We start from the raw sequence: 17,162 nt of genomic DNA on the forward strand, positions 1-17,162 counted from the left end.
TCCTCCATCCTCCCCTCCATCCTCTCCTCCATCCTCCCCTCCATCCTCCCCTCCATCCTCTCCTCCATCCTCCCCTCCATCCTCCCCTCCATCCTCTCCTCCATCCTCCCCTCCATCCTCCCCTCCATCCTCTCCTCCATCCTCCCCTCCATCCTCCCCTCCATCCTCCCCTCCATCCTCTCCTCCATCTCTCGTCGTCCTCTGCCGGCCCCCCCGCTGCCCCCCGCCGCCGCGCTCCCTTCCCCACGTCTCTGCCATTTTTATCTACGCGCTGGCCGTGAAAATTGGTGTGAAATAAAAAAAAGGCATCTCAGCCCACAGCTGAAATCAATTGCGTTGGCAGGTCGCCCGTGGACACCTCCGAGCAGCACGGCCAATTTGCAGGACGGACGGACGGACGCCGGCTCGCTGCGGTTTCTCCCCTCTCCCCCCCTCCCTCTCCCCCAGCCCTGCTCCTCCACCCTGATTTTTTTCTTCTGTCTTTCCAATTTCCCTTTGATGTTCCTGTTATTTCTGCTCTTCCCTTAATGGAAATCAGCCCTGGCTGGGGGGGATTTGCTTAGGGGGTCTCTGCACACACGTTCCTGTCTCTTGTCAGCGGAGGTGGCTCAGGGACAGGCTTGGTGACAGGGATGATTTTGGGGACCCCGTGGGGCTGCGCAGGAGCTGTGGCACCCCAGTGCTGCGGGTCTCCAGTCTCTCACCTCCCATCCTGCCTCTGCCTGGTCTGGCTCTGGAGGAGGTCTTGGGGCTGGGGATGGTCCCCTCGGCTCGGAGCAACCCCACACATGTCAGGGCACAGAGAGGGCCAGGAGAGCCTGCACATGGTGCTGGCCTTGCCCTGGGCTCTGCTCCATCCCCTCCCCATCTCCATCTTCCCACCATCTCCATCCCTCCTCTGTCTCCATCCCTCCTCCATCTCCATCCCTCCTCCATCTCCATCCCTCCTCTGTCCCCATCCCCTTCTGTCTCCATCCCTCCTCTGTCTCCATCCCCTTCTGTCTCCATCTCTCCTCCATCTCCATCCCCACACCATCTCCATCCCTTCTCCATCTCCATCCCTCCTCTGTCTCCATCCCTCCTCCATCTCCATCCTTCCTCCATCTCCATCCCCTTCTGTCTCCATCCCTTCTCCATCTCCATCCCCTTCTGTCTTCATCCCCCCACCATCTCCACCCTGTTCCCCCCTGGCACACACCAGAGAACAGCCCGGTCATTGCCCAGAAGTTGAACGTTACACAGCTCCACTTCATTAGAGCTTCAAGGCAAATGTGACGTTAATCACGAAAACCTTGATATTCTGCAGGAGACTTTAAGCCCTGGAAGGGAAGGGGGGAAAAAAACCACCCCACGCTTTCTCTGTATGGCTTTCATTTTGCTTTGAGGTTAATAGAAGGCTAATTTGAAAGCACTCAGTTAATGAGAAAGCTAAAAATACTCCTCCCATGCAGACCCATGCTCGGCAGCCTCGGCTGCAGATGATGCTCCTCGCAGCCTGGGGACACGGTGCTCCTCGCCTGCGCCCTGTCCCTGCCTTCTCGCTGGAGGGAGGGACGTGGTGGCTTGGTGACCCCCCAGCTGGGTCGTGCCATGGCCTCTGGGCTGGCTCGGGCTGGGATGGGGCGGGAGGGGGAGACCCGTGTGGGGGTCTGTGGGTCTGGGGCCGCAAGGACATTGGGTTGACCATGTGTGGGGCAGGGGATGGGGACAGCTGGGACTTGCAGCCACACCATCGCCTCCCAGAAAGGAGCAGGGCTGGGGGGACCAGGGCACCCGTGAGCCCGCAGCCTGCCCACCCCTCGCTGCCTCCCCCATCACCGGGAACACGCCGCTGCCGAGGGAACACGTTGGTTTGTGTGTTGACGGGAAGCTGAGGTTGGGTGGCCGGTTACAGCACGGTCCCCGCGGCTCAGGGGGCACAAACCACGATCCACCCTGGGAGCACCCCGGGGAGCCCCCGAGCTGATGTTGGGGGCTCCCTGCTTGCACCCACATCGCCCCACCAACACCTCCATCCTCTGCGAGCCGCCTGCTCCCCTTGGAACCCCCTGAGACTCCCAAGGGAGCCCCCCCCATGGGGACACAGCCGAGAGGCAGATACCCGCCATGCCACGGGGCCAGGGACACCAGCTCAGCCACCCCGTGCGTGAAACGGGGTTAATAAAACCCCTTTACCTCCCCCGGGAGGGAATTTTAGGGCTTGAGGCCAGCTCAGCTCCATCCAGCTGCCTGCCTGCTCCTCACATGGGCACGGCTGTCACATCCCAGTTTGCCAGGAGGTGCTGAGAAGTGCTAGGAGATGCTGGGAGATGCTGGGAGATGTTGGGAGAAGCTGGGACATGCCAGGAGATGCTGGGACATGCTGAAGGATGCCGAGAGATTCTGGGAGATGCTGGGACAAGCTGGGACGTGCTGAGAAATGCTGGGAGATGCTGGGATGTGCCAGGAGATGCTGGGAGATGCTGAGAGATGCTGGGACAAACTGGGATGTGCTGAGAGATGTTGGGAGAAGCTGGGACGTGCTGAGAGATGCTGGGACATGCTGAAGATGCTGGGAGATGCTGGGAAATGCTGGGACAAGCTGGGACGTGCTGAGAGATGCTGGGAGATGCTGGGACGTGCTGAGAGATGCTGGGAGATGCTGGGACCAGCTGGGACATGCTGGGAGATGCTGGGATGTGCCATGAGATGCTGGGAAATGGTGAGAGATGCTGACAGATGCTGGGACAAACTGGGATGTGCTGAGAGATGCTGGGACATGCTGAAGAATGCTGGGAGATGCTGGGAAATGCTGGGACAAGCTGGGACGTGCTGAGAGATGCTGAGAGATGCTGGGATGTGCTGAGAGATGCTGGGAGATGCTGGGACCAGATGGGATGTGCTGAGAGATGCTGGGACATGCTGAAGAATGCTGGGAGATGCTGGGAAATGCTGGGACAAGCTGGGACGTGCTGAGAGATGCTGGGACATGCTGAAGAATGCTGGGAGATGCTGGGAAATGCTGGGACAAGCTGGGACGTGCTGAGAGATGCTGAGAGATGCTGGGATGTGCTGAGAGATGCTGGGAGATGCTGGGATGTGCTGAGAGATGCTGGGAGATGCTGGGAAGTGCCAGGAGATGCTGGGCCAAGCGGGCACATGCCAGGAGGTGCCCCAGCCGGCGTTTCTTATTCTCGCTGGACAAAAGCCATCCCTTCCCCAGCTCTGCTCTGCTCCTCCGTAGGCTCTCACTCTTCCCTCGTCACCCTTGGGGAGGGCCGGGTGTGTTCAACCTCCGCTTCCCCCGCCCATTAAGAAGCTTTACTGGGGTGATGGTGAGATGCGGGGGGGTGCAGGCACCGGGGGCGGCTCTGCCGGCTCCCGACTCCTATTGATGGTTTAATTTTCCTTGGGGTCGGGAGGGGGAGAAGAAAAGCCCGAGCTAATTGTAGCGGAATGGGCTGATAAGTGATGTTTGGTATCCTTTTTACAACCCTTCCCCAGGGGCCCATTATGGTAATTTTTCTTCTATAACCGGCAAATTGTGTAACAAGTCAGATGATAAACTCACGAGCCAGGCAGGAATTTGCATTTTAATACAACTGTCTAAATCATTTCTCCCCGTAGGGCCGGACAGGGCACTGCAGCCGCGCCGGGGGTTGGGGGGGGTGAGGGTCGGGACCCCCGTCGCTGCCCCTCGCAGGGTCGGTGGCCCCACGGGGCTGGGCAGGGGGAGCCCCCACCCACAACGGCAGAGCCTCGCCTGGGGTGTGGAGTCCCCAAGCCCTGTGCCACGATGTCCCTGAGCCCTGTGCCATGAAGTCCCCAAGCCCTGCACATGATGTCCCCAAGATCTGTGCTGTGAAGTCCCCAAGCCCTGCACCACAAAGTCCCCACGCCCTGCACCACAATGTCCCCAACTCTGTGCTGCAACATCCCCAAGACCTGTGCTGCAATGTCGCCAAGCCTTGTGCCATGATGTCCCAAAGCTCTGTGCCATGACGTCTCCAAGCCCTGCCCCATGATGTCCCCAAAACCTGTGCTGCAACGTCCCCAAGACCTGTGCCACGACATCCCAAAGCTCTGTGCCATGACATCCCCACGCCCTGCACCGTGATGTCCCTGAGCCCTGTGCCACGATGTCCCCGAGCCCTGGGCCAGCTCCACCTGCCCGTTCAGCCAGAGCTGGAAGCAGCCCATTCCCTAGAAATCAGACAGTGAAGTGCCACAACACAGAAAACTGCCACCACATCAGCAAGGCAAATAACACCCAAATTAAGTTATTTTCTTGCCTTGTTCTAGTCCAGTTTTTAATTAGGTGGCTGCTGAGACGTGGCGTGGCCCCGTGTAATCGTGTCACTGTGAGTTATTAGGGCTCTTTGCTGGCGATGCCATCGGGATGCAGGGATGTGGCACCAGAGACAGGCTTTGCTCTCCTGAGCATCCTACTCCGGGTGGGAAGACACCGGAGGGACAGGGAAGCCTTATCCTGGGCACCGGGGGCCATGAACAATGAAAGAGGGATCTGTAAGTAATTACATCCCAATTAATTAAGGATGATGGGTAGAGGGGACCGGGTGACCCCATGCACATCCTGTAAAGGGCCTCACTCCTGCCACCACCAAATTGATTTGCTGGTTTGGAGGAGGGAAAGAGAAGAAGAAAAGGAGCTTCGTGTTGTGACAGCTACAGCCCTGGAGGTGCCATCACACCACGGCTCCCTGGTGCCTGCCCGAGCCGGCTGTCCGGGCCGGGCTGGCACGTGGGCTGGCATGTCCCCATGACGGCATGTCCCATGGCACGGAGCTGGGGCAGTGGCACGGAGCTGCTGCCGCAGCCGTGCCACGCCAGAGCAGCGGGGTCACCTCTCCAGGGACAGCAGCCACCACCCTCCTCACTTTGCACTTCACACATGGCTCTCTGGCTCTGCACACACATGCACACGCATGCACACGTGTGCGCAGCCACCCTTCCCTGCCCGCTGCCCTCCCTGCCGCACGCCCAGCTCCATCTCCACGGCAGCGCCTCGGCAAGCAGCTGCTCTTACATTACCTTGGAGACTAATTAAGGCGCCCGTGAGCGCGGGAGCACCTTGACCAGGGGAAGGTTAATGGCTCGCGCGCGGCGGGAGGAGGCTGGAGCTCGAGTCAACTCTGCGTCATTAATTGCGGTATCGAGCGGCGCTGGAACCGTTCCTCGCCATTACATTAATGGCGCTGCCGTGTCTATGTTCTTTAAGTAATTGGCAGCTTTTTCTAGGTCTCGTCCTCGCAGGACATCAGGAGTCACCGTGCACAACCGCTTCGCAAAGCCCAATTCCCGCGTTAAGTGGGATCGTGCGGAAAAGCAGCCGGCACTAAGGTGAGGGACAAGCGGGAGGAGCTGCCCTGATTCCCTCGGGAAGGGAAAAACTCACCCACTGGGATCATGGGATGGCCAAGGATGGGTGTCAGAGATGGACGTGGCCATGGAGAGGAGCCCCCAAATCCCCGGGCAGGCACACGTGGGATGTGCACAGGGTGAGAGGGGAGCGGCGTGGCTGCTTCGCTGCTGGAGGAGCTGGGATGGAGAGGGGAGAGATGGGGTGGGGTGGGGTGGGATGGGGATGGGGTGGGATGGGGTGGGATGGATGGGGTGGGAGAGGATGGGATGGGATGGGATGGGATGGATGGGATGAGGTGGGATGGGTGGGATGGGATGGGATGGATGGGATGGGATGGGATGGGATGGATGGAATGGGATGGGATGGGATGGGATGGATGGGATGGGGTGGGATGGGGTGGGATGGGGTGGGATGGATAGGGTGGGAGAGGATGGGATGGGATGGGAGAGGATGGGATGGGTGGGGATGGGATGGATGGGATGGATGAGGTGGGAGAGGATGGGATGGATGGGATGGATGGGATGGGAGGGGATGGGATGGGAGAGGATGGGGTGGGATGGATGGGATGGGATGGATGGGATTGGATGGGATGGGGTGGGATGGGATGGATGGGGTGGGAGGGGATGGGATGGATGGATGGATGGGGTGGGATGGGGTGGGATGGGATGGGGTCAGATGGGAGGGGATGGATGGGATGGGATGGGAGAGGATGGGGTGAGATGGATGAGATGGGGATGGGGTGAGATGGGGTGGGATGGGATGGGATGGGATGAGATGGGAGGGGATGGGAGAGGATGGGATGGGGTGGGATGAGATGGGATGAATGGGATGGGAAGCGCTGTGATTTTGGATGTCAGCTGAGCCATGTCTGAAAACTCATCGTTGTTGGGAGGTGATGGGTGGGCTGTCCCTGCCCGGCAGAACCGGCGCAGTCTGCCGTGCCTGCGAGCCGTGCCGGAGGGCTGCAGGCACCAGGCTGCCCGGCGGGGAGGCTGCGCTGTTTAACATTCTCCCGCGGAGCCCAGCGGGTAATTACACACAGATTAAAAACGGAGGCAAAAGCAATTTTTCTTCCTCACAAGTCTGGGCAGAGACGTGCGACCTGGTGCTGGTGGGGAGGAAGGAGCCGATCTCACTCCATGGGAAAACAGGGTGCTGCACCCCACAGCCCTGCACCCCAGGGCGCATGGAGGGGTCCCGGTGGGCCCCACTCCTCCATCCCCATCCTCCTCCTCTTCCTCCACAGCTCGGAGCTGCTGGACCCTCCTTGAACCTGGGCTCTTCCCTCCATGGTGGCATCCAGCAGCCAAGGAGGCGAGGTCCTGGTGCGAAGGGCACGCTCGGTGCTCCAAGCTCATTCCCTTTCCGTGATCATCGGCTTTTAGCAGCTCAGGGAAGGAAAAGGGCTGTTTAAGAAAAAGCATATTTTTTTTTAAATTGCCAGCATCTCTTTAATTAAGTGATAAAATGAGTTAGAGCGTGAGGAACTGCACGCTGATTCATCCTGAAGACATCGGGCACCGGGCCAGGAGGATCCTCTTACTGCAGCAATAAAATTTCGTCAAAAAAATGCTTTATTTTAACTTTTTTTTTTTTTAAACACTTCTTAATTTAACCAAGAGGCTAAAAAGTTACGAGCAGGAAAAACTGTCTTCTACGAACTTGCCACCACGCGCGCTCCCTTCCAGAGGCCAGAGAAACGCTTGAGCCACCACTTCCCTTTCCCATCCCTCTATTTTAATCCAAAATTGTTTTATTGCCCACTGAAGAAAAAGAAAGAAAGTACCTAAGTAGTCATTTATTAACAGCTAGAAGTATCATTAGGCAGAGAGATGTGGTAAAATATAGATTACACCGGGAAGAGCCGAGTACCCGAGTGCCATTTCTCCTGTTCAGCATGTCGTTACGCGTCCCGTCGTGGCGTATCACGGCGATGATTAGTAGCATCAAATGACTTCTGAAAAATGATTAGGTGCCATTAAAACCATTAGTCTGCCTGAAACCAGCACAAACAAATGGCCGTGCTGGGCATGAGTCAGTAGCTGCGGGGCCGGGGGATGTGACGGGAATCCCGGAGACACGGCGGGTGCAACCAGTGGGTGCCACGGTGGCACCACGGGAATGAGGGTGCTCAAACGCCGGCGGGGTGAATGCTGATGGACCCAGGGCCAGGCTGGCGGCATCCCAGGCTGGTGGCTGGAGGGACCCACGGGGAAGGTGGTTGCAGGATGGGTGCAGGAGGTGCCTGCAAATAACTCCTCTCCCCACAGGTCCCAGCCGTGGGGCAGCCCCTGCTCTGCACCCAGCTCACCCCGCTCTGTCTTTCCCTTTCAGCAGCTGCAACTCCATAACGTGGCCCAGGCATCTCCTCGCCCTGGCCCAGACCTGCCTGCACGTATGGCTGCGCCAGCTCCACCACCCCAACCCATCGCCCCAGCCCATCACCCCAGCCCCAATCACCCCAAAGTCCATTGTCCTGCCTCCATCACCCCAAGCCACTGCCCTGGCTCCATCCAAACCATCACCCTGGCCCCATCACACCAACCCATTGCCCTGGCTCCATGATGCCAACCCATCAACCCAATGCATAACGCCAACCCGTTGACCTGGCTCCATCACCCCATCCTACCCAACCCATCACTCCAACCCATCACCCCAGCTCCATCCTTCCAGCTCCCTTACCCCAACTCATCCCTCCAGCTCCATCATCCCAACCCACCACCCCAGCTCCATCCCTCCAGCTCCATCATCCTAACCCACCACCCCAGCTCCTTCCCTCCTGCTCCCTTACCCCAACTCATCACCCCAACCCATCACCCCAACTCATCACCCCACCTCCATCACCCCAACCCATCACCCTGCCCTCCCCACCTCGCAGCCGTGCCCACGCCGCGTCAGCCTGCTGCCAGCACTTCGCTCCCTGCTGTTTCCACTTTAAGAGGACATAAATCCGGTTAGTGTGTCCAAAGAAGAAAAATCAAAATGTCACATCCGCGGAGACGGTTCAATTGAGGGGGTATTGATTGTCACAGAGAATGTTCTCGCTTTATTCACCTGCTTAGTCCCTTCCCCGAGGCACATATGAATTCATCAAACATTGTCACACCACATAATAATACTTGTTCCCGGGTGTTGTCGCAGCAGCTCAGGCTTTGTCCTGCCTTCCTGGGCAAGCAGGAATTTAGGGAAGAAAGGTTTCGCTGGCAGGACAGACGTGTGACGGCGGCCGAGGGATGGACTTGAACCCCCTGGCCAAGGGAGGATGAACCATGGCCAAGGGAGGTTGAACCATGGCCAAGGGAGGCCTCGAACCCCCTCGCTGTGACCATGCACAGGACTGCTCGGGCTTTGCTCCCAGCTCCTCGGGACTTTCGGTGAAGGGTGTGAAAAGAAGTTGGGGAGAAAAGACGTTTTCCCTTTGTTTGCAGCCTTTTATTGTCTCGTCTTCGCTGCCTCGCGCAGCCCCGGGAGCCCTTCGGAGCAGGAGCAGGCAGAGGAGGGACGCAGCGGCTGCTCCCCTTCTCTGGGAGGGGAAACAGGGCAGAGAAGGAGAAAATACAACTGGAAAGGAGATTTAGACGAGAAGGAAAGGCCACAGAGCCAGCAGCACCTCGGGAGGAAAGCAGTGCTCCCCAAAGACCCTCGCCGGGGCACAGCCAGGGCCACCAGACATGGCACAGAGCGCCGGGGTCATGCCCAGGTGCTGCCATTGTGGGTGGCTGATTCCTCCCAGGCTGCTGCTAATTACAATTCCCAATTAAGAAAGGCTGGGTGAGGTGTTGTGGCTCAGGGATATAACCGCTGAGGGCTGTGCTGGGGGCTCCCTGGTGCTGGTGCTATGGAGGTTGCAAGATCTTGTTGAGGTGAGTAGGATGCTGGTGGGGTGAGCCTGTCCAGGAGCCCAACCAAAGCAGCTGGGTCACATCAGCACATCTCCCTGGGGATGTGGCAGGGTGCCCGAGGGCTGGTGACCCATGGGGACATCCCAAGCAGTGTGGCTGTCCCCAACCATGGAGCTCCTCTGCCTTGTAGGGAGCTGAGCCGGGTGCCACCACCGCTGTCCTCGGGCCACGTGGGTGGCGGCAGCCACCAGCCCTCGTCTTCTGGTTGGAATAAATTGGAAGCACGAGCTGGTGCCTCCGAGCCGTGTTTATTATTCATATTATTTGTGCGTTGATCTGATTCTGTGTAACGATTTAATCTGTTAATGGCCCCTGATTCAATCTGCTCCTCCCTGCTCTAATCTCCTCACGCCATTTGCACCTGATTTGCTGATTTATCTGACGCCCTTTTGGCACCTCGGGGTCAGGTTGGCAGCTCTCTGTGCACCGTGGTGGCAGGTCACTGATGGGTGAGGGCAGGATGCCAACATGTGAAGGACGAGGAGGAGGAGGAGGCAGCAGGGGAAATCCCTTGGGGCTGCCCAAATCTGGGGACTCGGAGCAGGACCAGGGTGCAGGGAGCATCTGGGCAGGTCCCAGCCCCATCAGCACCCCTGGGCACCGCGGGACCCAGAGGGGCAGCTGGGTGCTGGATGGGGACGAGGGCTCGGAGGGGTGCCCGGAGCCGCAGCCCCCGGGGAAAGGGGGAGCAGCCTCCAGGCAGAAGCATGTTGAATCCTCCTGGGCGCTTTGCATCGCACCTGATTTACAATTCATAACCCGCCGCGGTCGGTGTAATTCAGATCGAGGAAATATTTGCAGCGTTTTCAATTCCCCTGACAGCTCGGGGAGGGGACAGATGCCTTCCCCTGCGCCAGCGGCGGAGGAGAGGGGCTGGGGACCCCCTGCAGATGGAGGGCAGGAGGTGGGGGTACCCACAGCCGGCGTGGCTGGGGGGCACAGAGAGCTTTCCTGCTGCAGAGCCCCCGGGGAAGGGGCAGCTCTGGTACCACTGGCACGCGGTGGCACGGTGATGCTTGTACCCTGCCTGTTGAGAGGTGCCCACAGTGACATTGCCATTCCCCACCTCGCGCTGCCAGACCTCTGTGGCTGATTTATGGTGGCACGAGGCGGCAATCAAGGCCCCGGCCCCCCAGGATGCTGCGGCGGCGGCTCCTCCGCCGCGTGTTGACCAGGAGCACGCGGCAGGCGCGGCGGCTGCATGCCGATGGGAGCCGGTGCTGGGGGACGTGGCAGGTCGCCTCCGGGGTAGATGGATCTCTGTGCCGGTGCTCGGGGGCTGGAGGAGCGGGATGAGCTTCTGCTACCGGGAACGTGGCGCTGGGAGAGCTCTGGGGGACGCACGGAGCCGCGTGTAACTGCAAGGGCACAGTGACAGATGCCACCCCTCTGGGAAGGAGCCCCCCGGGCAAAGGTGATGGCAACCGTGGCAAGTAACAGGATTTATCACCAGCTCCGGGGAACAACCAGAGCTGAGGAGCCTTCACCTCCAGGGGAGCCCCGCGCTCCCCTGCCTCCATCCCGGCACCGCCGAGCCCCGCTCTCCGCTCCGGCTCCTCTCGCCTGACGTGAAATGATTTTTGGAGGCAGTCGGTGGCGAGGGAGTACAGCTGCCGCTAAGTTATCCAAACGATTTGTCTTAAGATTCATCCAGAATTCATTGTGCGGGGAGCCTGGGCAATGTCGGCTTTTAATATTCATGCGGATTTGGAGGCAGCGTTAATCACCGGCTCTGACAACTCACGCTCCCCTTAATTGCGCAGCCGGCTCTGCCTGGCCCCCACCCTCGCCCTGACACCCTTGGGGATGGGTGCAGGGTCCCAGCACGTCCCTGCTTGGCTTTTTCTTCCCCATGTGATGCTGGAGGTGGGCATGGGCTGGAGGATCCTGGAGCATCCAGCCCCGGGGGCTCTCCCCCCCATCCCACAGCGTGTCCCAGCGTGGGGACGCAGGCGGAGCTGTGCCCTTGCTGCCGACCCGCCGGCTGCCATCGTCCCCGTGGCTGGCGTTACCTGTCACCGCTGTCACTCCGCTCCCATCCAGCCAGCTGCCACCGCGCGGGGACAGAATACCAATGAGGCTCAGGGAGCTGCAGGCTCAGGGGTGGCCCCTCCTCGTGCGGTGGCACTGGGGGACAGGGGACAAGGTGTGCTGGGAGCGGCAGCTGCCCCCAGCAAGGGGCTGAGACCCCTCCAGCTTGTCACAGCCAGCGAGGTGGGACACAGACCTGTCACTGGCAGACACAGCCTCTGAGTCCCACCAGGTGCCCACGTCCGTGGCTGGTGGCACGTCCATGGGGACACATCTGAGGCCACTCCCATCCCCCTGGGGCTGTGCACCCCAAAGTCAGCCCCACCCCAGCGTGAGCCATGCCACGAAGGAGCCCTGGGCCAGCGTGTGGTGCTGGGACCTGCTGACCCCATCCATCCCCCCTCCAGAACCAAAAACCACCCCAAAAGCCCCAGTGCCCCCTCGCCAACGGCTCAGCTGAGGCGGCTGGTCACGGTGCGGCTTTGGGTGGGTTTCAGCTGTGCTCGTGCTGTAATTGTCCTAATTAGATCTACATATTTTGATGAAGGTTTCAGAAGGAAAAAAAAAAAAAAGCAGGCAGGAGGAGATAATCGTGTGGCAGATGACATTCCTGTCACCCAGCCGCTGCCGCAGCCCAGTCGGAAAATTATGCAGAAGGGGGGGAGGAAAATTACCATAATCTGCCTCTGCAGGATGGCACCAAATGGGGCTGGAGCCGCGCGGGGCGGCGGGAGCCAGGCGGGCACCACGGCTGCTCTGCCCTCGCCTCCATGGTGCCAGCGCCAGTGCCACCCCTTGGTGCCACCTGCCTGTCCTGCAGCCACTGGCACCCTCACTGGTCCTGGTCTGGGACCTTTGGGGCTGCCCACCCTCCTCGCAGCACCCATGGGGTGGGGGTCCTGCCTACACCGCTGTTGGGCTGGTGTTCGCATCGCTGGGTCACCAAGCGTGGCTCCCCATGAAGGTGGGCGTGGGGACATCAGGGGACAGCGCTGGGGACACAATACAGCACCACACGCTGCTCTGTGCCCCTCACCGGGGCAAACCCCCTTTGCAGGTGGGGTTAGGGGGGGCGATGGGGGACCCAGGTATTAAATGGTTTTTCTTCTGCAACACCCCAACCCATAAAACCTCCCCGGCCCCCGAAACAGCAGCAAAGAAGCTGCTCCAGGGCCAGATGCTGATCCCGGCTCTGTGCAGCTGCTCCCCCCGCGCAGGATCTGGCCCGGCCCAGCCCTAATTAAAAAAAATACATCTTCAAGAGCTTCAAACGGCTCCCGATGCCTGCGGGAAAACTTCCAGCCGCGTTCATTCTCCTTTTCCCCGCTCCAGTCACACCACAATGCTGCTGCTGAACAAAACCCCCCCTAGATTTTTCCCCAGCTCCCTGTCCCCCCTCCCCAAATTTACTCCCCCCCTTTTCAGGGCATTTCCATGAAAACAGGCTCTTTTGTTTCTTCGGAATTCATCTGCCTGTTCCCCACCTCGAGCCCCCGCGCCTGCCTTTGTCCTCCGCAAATAAAGAACAAAAGGGGAAGAGATGGAGAAAATATGATCTCGCCTCCAAATGGGCTTTTTTTTCCCCCCCCCAAGTCGCCCTTGGAGCCGGGGATGCTCTTCAAGCGCCCGGCTGAGGGATGCAGGGGCATGGGAGCTGCCATTAGGTGTGGATTGATGGTGCTGCCAGGGCCCTTCCGAGGAAGGAAGGAAGGATGAGAGTGAAGGGGGGGGAAAAGAGAGAAAATAACGAGTGATGGGGAAGAGTTTTCTGTCCCTGTTAATAATAACCTCACCCAACAAATTGCACCCGCGCGCCCGAGCAGGTAATCGCGATGCAAGGCCTTTCTTCTCTGCACCAGGGGGGAGAAACTCGAGTAAACGGGGGGAAAAAATCAATTCTGCTGCAGCTTGTTCCCTGAATAGGGGAATCTCCTGGTGAACGTGTCCTTTCACGTCTCCTGTTAACTCTGCCAGCTCCACACCTCCGCCGCACGTCGCCTGCCCACACAAAGACGTTCACATGGTAAAGAAGGACCCGAGATTTGGGAGAACAAAACACGGGCTGGGTGTGGAAGTCTGCGCCAGCGTGATGCCCCACGTTGGGACTGGCACTGGAGGCTGCACGGCTCAGGGACACGCTGCACGTCTGGAGCACGCGTGTCGGGCGCCGGTGTGCACGGCTTGGGCAGGCGTGTCTCAGGCACGCAGCTCTCGAGCTGCACACGTGGCTCCATCTTGCATGTCTCAGCCATGCACATCCCAGACGTGCACATCCCAGACGTGCACATCTCAGCCATGCGTGCCTCAGGCATGTATATCTTGAGCTTGCACATCTCAGCCATGCGCGTATCCATCTTGCATGTCTCATCCATGCACGTCTCGAGCTTGCACGTCCCAGCCACGTTCATCTCAGCTGTGCACATCCCAGCCATGGGCAGCAAACATCTGGGGGTGCTGCACGGTGTCCGCGAGCAGGGGACAGTCGTGTCCCTGGGAAGAGCAAGAGGAGAAGGAAACCCCCCGTGCTTTGGGTGGGCAGGGTGCTCCCCGGGCACCGGTGTGTGCCGGGATGGGGAGAAGGGGAGATGCTCCGCTCCCAGCGGGATGCGCTGGAGCCAGGGGTGCAGAGTCAGGCCCCGGAGTCCCAACGCTGCTGCAGGGACCCCCCCGCTCGCTGTCCTGGGGTGCAGCGAGCACCGGTGCGGTCGGGGCTGGTCCAACAGCTCGGCCCTCGCCCTGACAAGCTGCAGTTTCCCTCCCGCGCTCTCCCTCCTCCAGGAATAATGGTTCACAAATCCATTAAGGACAGTGTAATGATGCATAATAAAAATACGGCACCCTCCCGCACCCAGCCCTCCCTCGGCTCCCGGAGAGAGCGGGACTTGGGGTGCCGCTGCCAGCCCCGAGGGGATGGAGCCTGCAGCAGATTATCTTCAGCCGCTGTTTAAGTCAGAATCAGACCTTCGAGAGGAGGAGAGAGAAAAATCACATCGGCTTTTTCTTCCTTATTTTTTTTTTCATTCCTGGTTGTCACCCCCCTCCCCAGTGCTGCTGCCGCCGATAAGGCGATACCATCTAATCGCCGGGTGACACACGCATCTCGCCGGCTGCCACCGCGCCGCTTCAACCCGCTGCTGCAAACCGGCTCCCGCGTGAGCTGCCGGGGGGCATTGCCACCCACGCGGTCCCCAAGGGCGCTGGGGGACGTCACCCTGCCAGGTTTGGCGGGCAGCACCCGCGGGTCCCAGCAAGGGGGGTGTTTGGGGAGGGGGAGGTGGGGTGCGTTGGGTGCCAGCGAGGTGCCAGGGGATGGATCCGGCATCCCGGGATGCCTCCACGTGGCTCCATCGACACCCACCGCGCCGGAGCCTCCCGGAGCTGCTGCTGGAGGATGAAGATGAGGATGAGGATGAGGATGAGGATGAGGATGAGGATGAGGATGAGGATGAGGATGAGGATGAGGAGGAAGGCTCCTCCTCGCCGAGCTGTTCACCAAACCCCACACACCGGGGGTGCGTGATACCCCCAGCCCTCAGGGTTAAACACAACCGCAATCCTGGCACGACGCTTCCCAAGCAGAACCAGGAAGATTTTTTAATATAAAACTGGTAGCCAGCGGGTGAATTAAGGCTGTTAATTGAATTTCATTAGGCAGAGGAGCCGGGCCGGTGGGAGGCAGGGAGGAAATGTATTTGATGTGTTTTAAAAGCCGCCGTTTCAGAATGCGGTGGGTTTGGGTTTTTTTTTAGTTTTTAATTTAAAGCCGGTTGTAAAAAGATCCCGTCTTTGAGGAGCTAATGATTCTCATGAATTATTTTTGTTGATTTACTCGCCCACTCGGCTTTTAAATAATATTAATAAAGTAAAAGTGAATCCGTTCCCAGGCAGGAGCGGGGGCGATGCTGCTCAGGGGCCGTGGGGGCGGCCACCGCCTGAGCCACGTGTCCAGCTCTGGCAGCGGAGTCGCGGTTTTTGGGCCAAAACCAGGTGATTTTGGAGGCCGTGGCAGGGTGATGGCATTCACTGCCCCTCGCCAGGGCCGGACGGTGCCTCGCTCCCCTCGGCCTGGCATTAGTATTCAGCGTCGGTGCCGGAATGGGCACTTTTCATGCCGGTTTGGTTTTATTATTACGCCGAGAAGCTCCCTTAATTCTCTGCTGTCTTTCTTCTGCGCTGTTGATTTACACTGTTAGTGTTTTAATTACACAATTCAGCACTCCTTAAAACGTGAAAAACTGCTCAACTTTTGAAGCAATTAAAAGGCAGCAGAGTAGATCAGCCCATCAGAGACGAGGTAAGTAAATCAAACAATTAAAAACCTCATTTAGTGGTGGCGGAAGGGGAATCGTCCCACCCGAGAAGCCTCCCCTCGGCGGCAGCCCCCCCGGCTGCAGGCTTCGTCCCAGCAACGTGTCTTGGTGTGATACTGGGATCAACTGGTGATCCAGGGCTGTGGAGGGGGAACCCTTGGCATCGGGGGACGGTCCCGGGGAAGGGTTTGCTTTGCGAGGCAGCTGTGGCGCATGTGGCCCCCCACAACCGCAGCCCCAGTGGCTCTGGGTGGGCCTGGTCTGGTGGACGGGGACGGCCACACACGGGGCCACGGAGGACGAGGAATGGGAGCCCGTGCTCCGGCACCTCCAGCATGAGACTTTGGGGCAGAGCTGGAAACCATAGCCAAGGCGGGGGGCGTGCAGCCCCGCTGTCCCCACCCAAACACCCACAAACCAGCACCGCTGAGCATCCCCAAACACCGGCCCTGCCCCACAGGATGGGGATGGGGGCGAGAAGGGCCGGGGAAGCGCAGGGATAGGATGGGGTCGGCCCCTAAGCATTCTTGCAGGGGTTTGGGCTGGGTTTGGGTTTTTGAGCGTGGCTGAAGCTCTCTCTTGTGGCAAAGCTGCTCCACTACAGCCCTACCCGAGCCCCCTCCGAGAGATGCTGGGGCTCGGGAGGCTACAAAAATCCCGCCCAAGTGGCCGTGCTCCTCCTCCGCAACGATGCACGGAGGCATCGGGGAGACCGGCAGTGCCCGGTGCCTCGATTCTCCGCACAGCGTCGGCTGAGACCCCGCCAACTCATCGCAAGGACCGCGATCGCGATCGCCATCGCGGCCCTTCTTGTCCCTCCGCCCGAGCCGTAGCGGCGCCGAGGGGGCGGGGCTAAGGCCCGGATGCGGAAGTGGGCGCTCACTTCCGGGCTGTGCGTAGTGGCTGCAGGTGTGAGTATGGGGAGGAGGGGGGGGCCCTGCGGGATCCGCCGCCATCCGCGGCTGGGCGGGGCTGGGCGGCCCCGGGGCGGGCCGGGGGAGCAGAGGGGACGTGGGGAGACCCGATGGCGGGCGGTGGGTGTCGGGAGGGCGCGGGGAAGCCGATGGCGGGCGGCCGATGTTGGGCGGTGGGATTGCGCTGACGCCATCTTGGTTTGTTTACTGCAGGTTGGAGAGCTCTGAGCCCGGCCCGGCACCATGGTGAGGAGGGGGCGCTTGGGTGGCCCGGGGGGGGCGAGCGTTGGCCCTCGCCTCGCCCCATGGGGCTGAGGGCTGCTCTCTCGGCCCCGTGGGATGGGGGGGTCCTCCCCCCGGCGGTGAGGGAGCGTGGGGGTCCCTGGTTTGCGTGGCCCCGGGCAGGGTGGGGGTGCTGTCAGCGCCCTGCGGTGCTGGGGATGATAATGCCGGCCCCCAGGCTGGTTTATGGCTGGGGCACGGTCCTGCTCTCGGAGGAGAGGCTCTCCCCGAGGTGGTTGTGGGGAGGAGCAGTGCCTCATGCCCTGGGGCAGCTGCTGCGGGGGGTGTTTTGGCTGTGGGAGCAGGGGCTCACAGCGATGCCATGGTGCATGGGCTGGGGAGCGGGCTTTCACCTGTTCTC

General features: G+C 60.1%; 1 protein-coding gene across 6 annotated transcripts in view; it reads left to right on the top strand.

The window, feature by feature from the left end:
- RPL38 (ribosomal protein L38) overlaps positions 1-17,162 on the top strand; it is a 326,451-nt gene that overhangs the window by 307,726 nt on the left and 1,563 nt on the right. For 5 of the 6 annotated variants that reach the window (XM_068413410.1, XM_068413409.1, XM_068413411.1 and 2 more), the window contains exon 2: positions 16,733-16,765. In XM_068413410.1, coding sequence (XP_068269511.1) covers positions 16,763-16,765 — 3 coding nt within the window. In that variant the 5' untranslated portion in view covers positions 16,733-16,762. Of the gene's footprint in view, positions 1-16,461; positions 16,517-16,732; positions 16,766-17,162 lie in introns of those variants that run through there. The other variant, XM_068413407.1, reaches the window with a different exon arrangement.

The sequence above is a fragment of the Nyctibius grandis genome, chromosome 15 (genome assembly GCF_013368605.1).
Source record: "Nyctibius grandis isolate bNycGra1 chromosome 15, bNycGra1.pri, whole genome shotgun sequence".
NCBI classification, from domain to species: domain Eukaryota; kingdom Metazoa; phylum Chordata; class Aves; order Nyctibiiformes; family Nyctibiidae; genus Nyctibius; species Nyctibius grandis.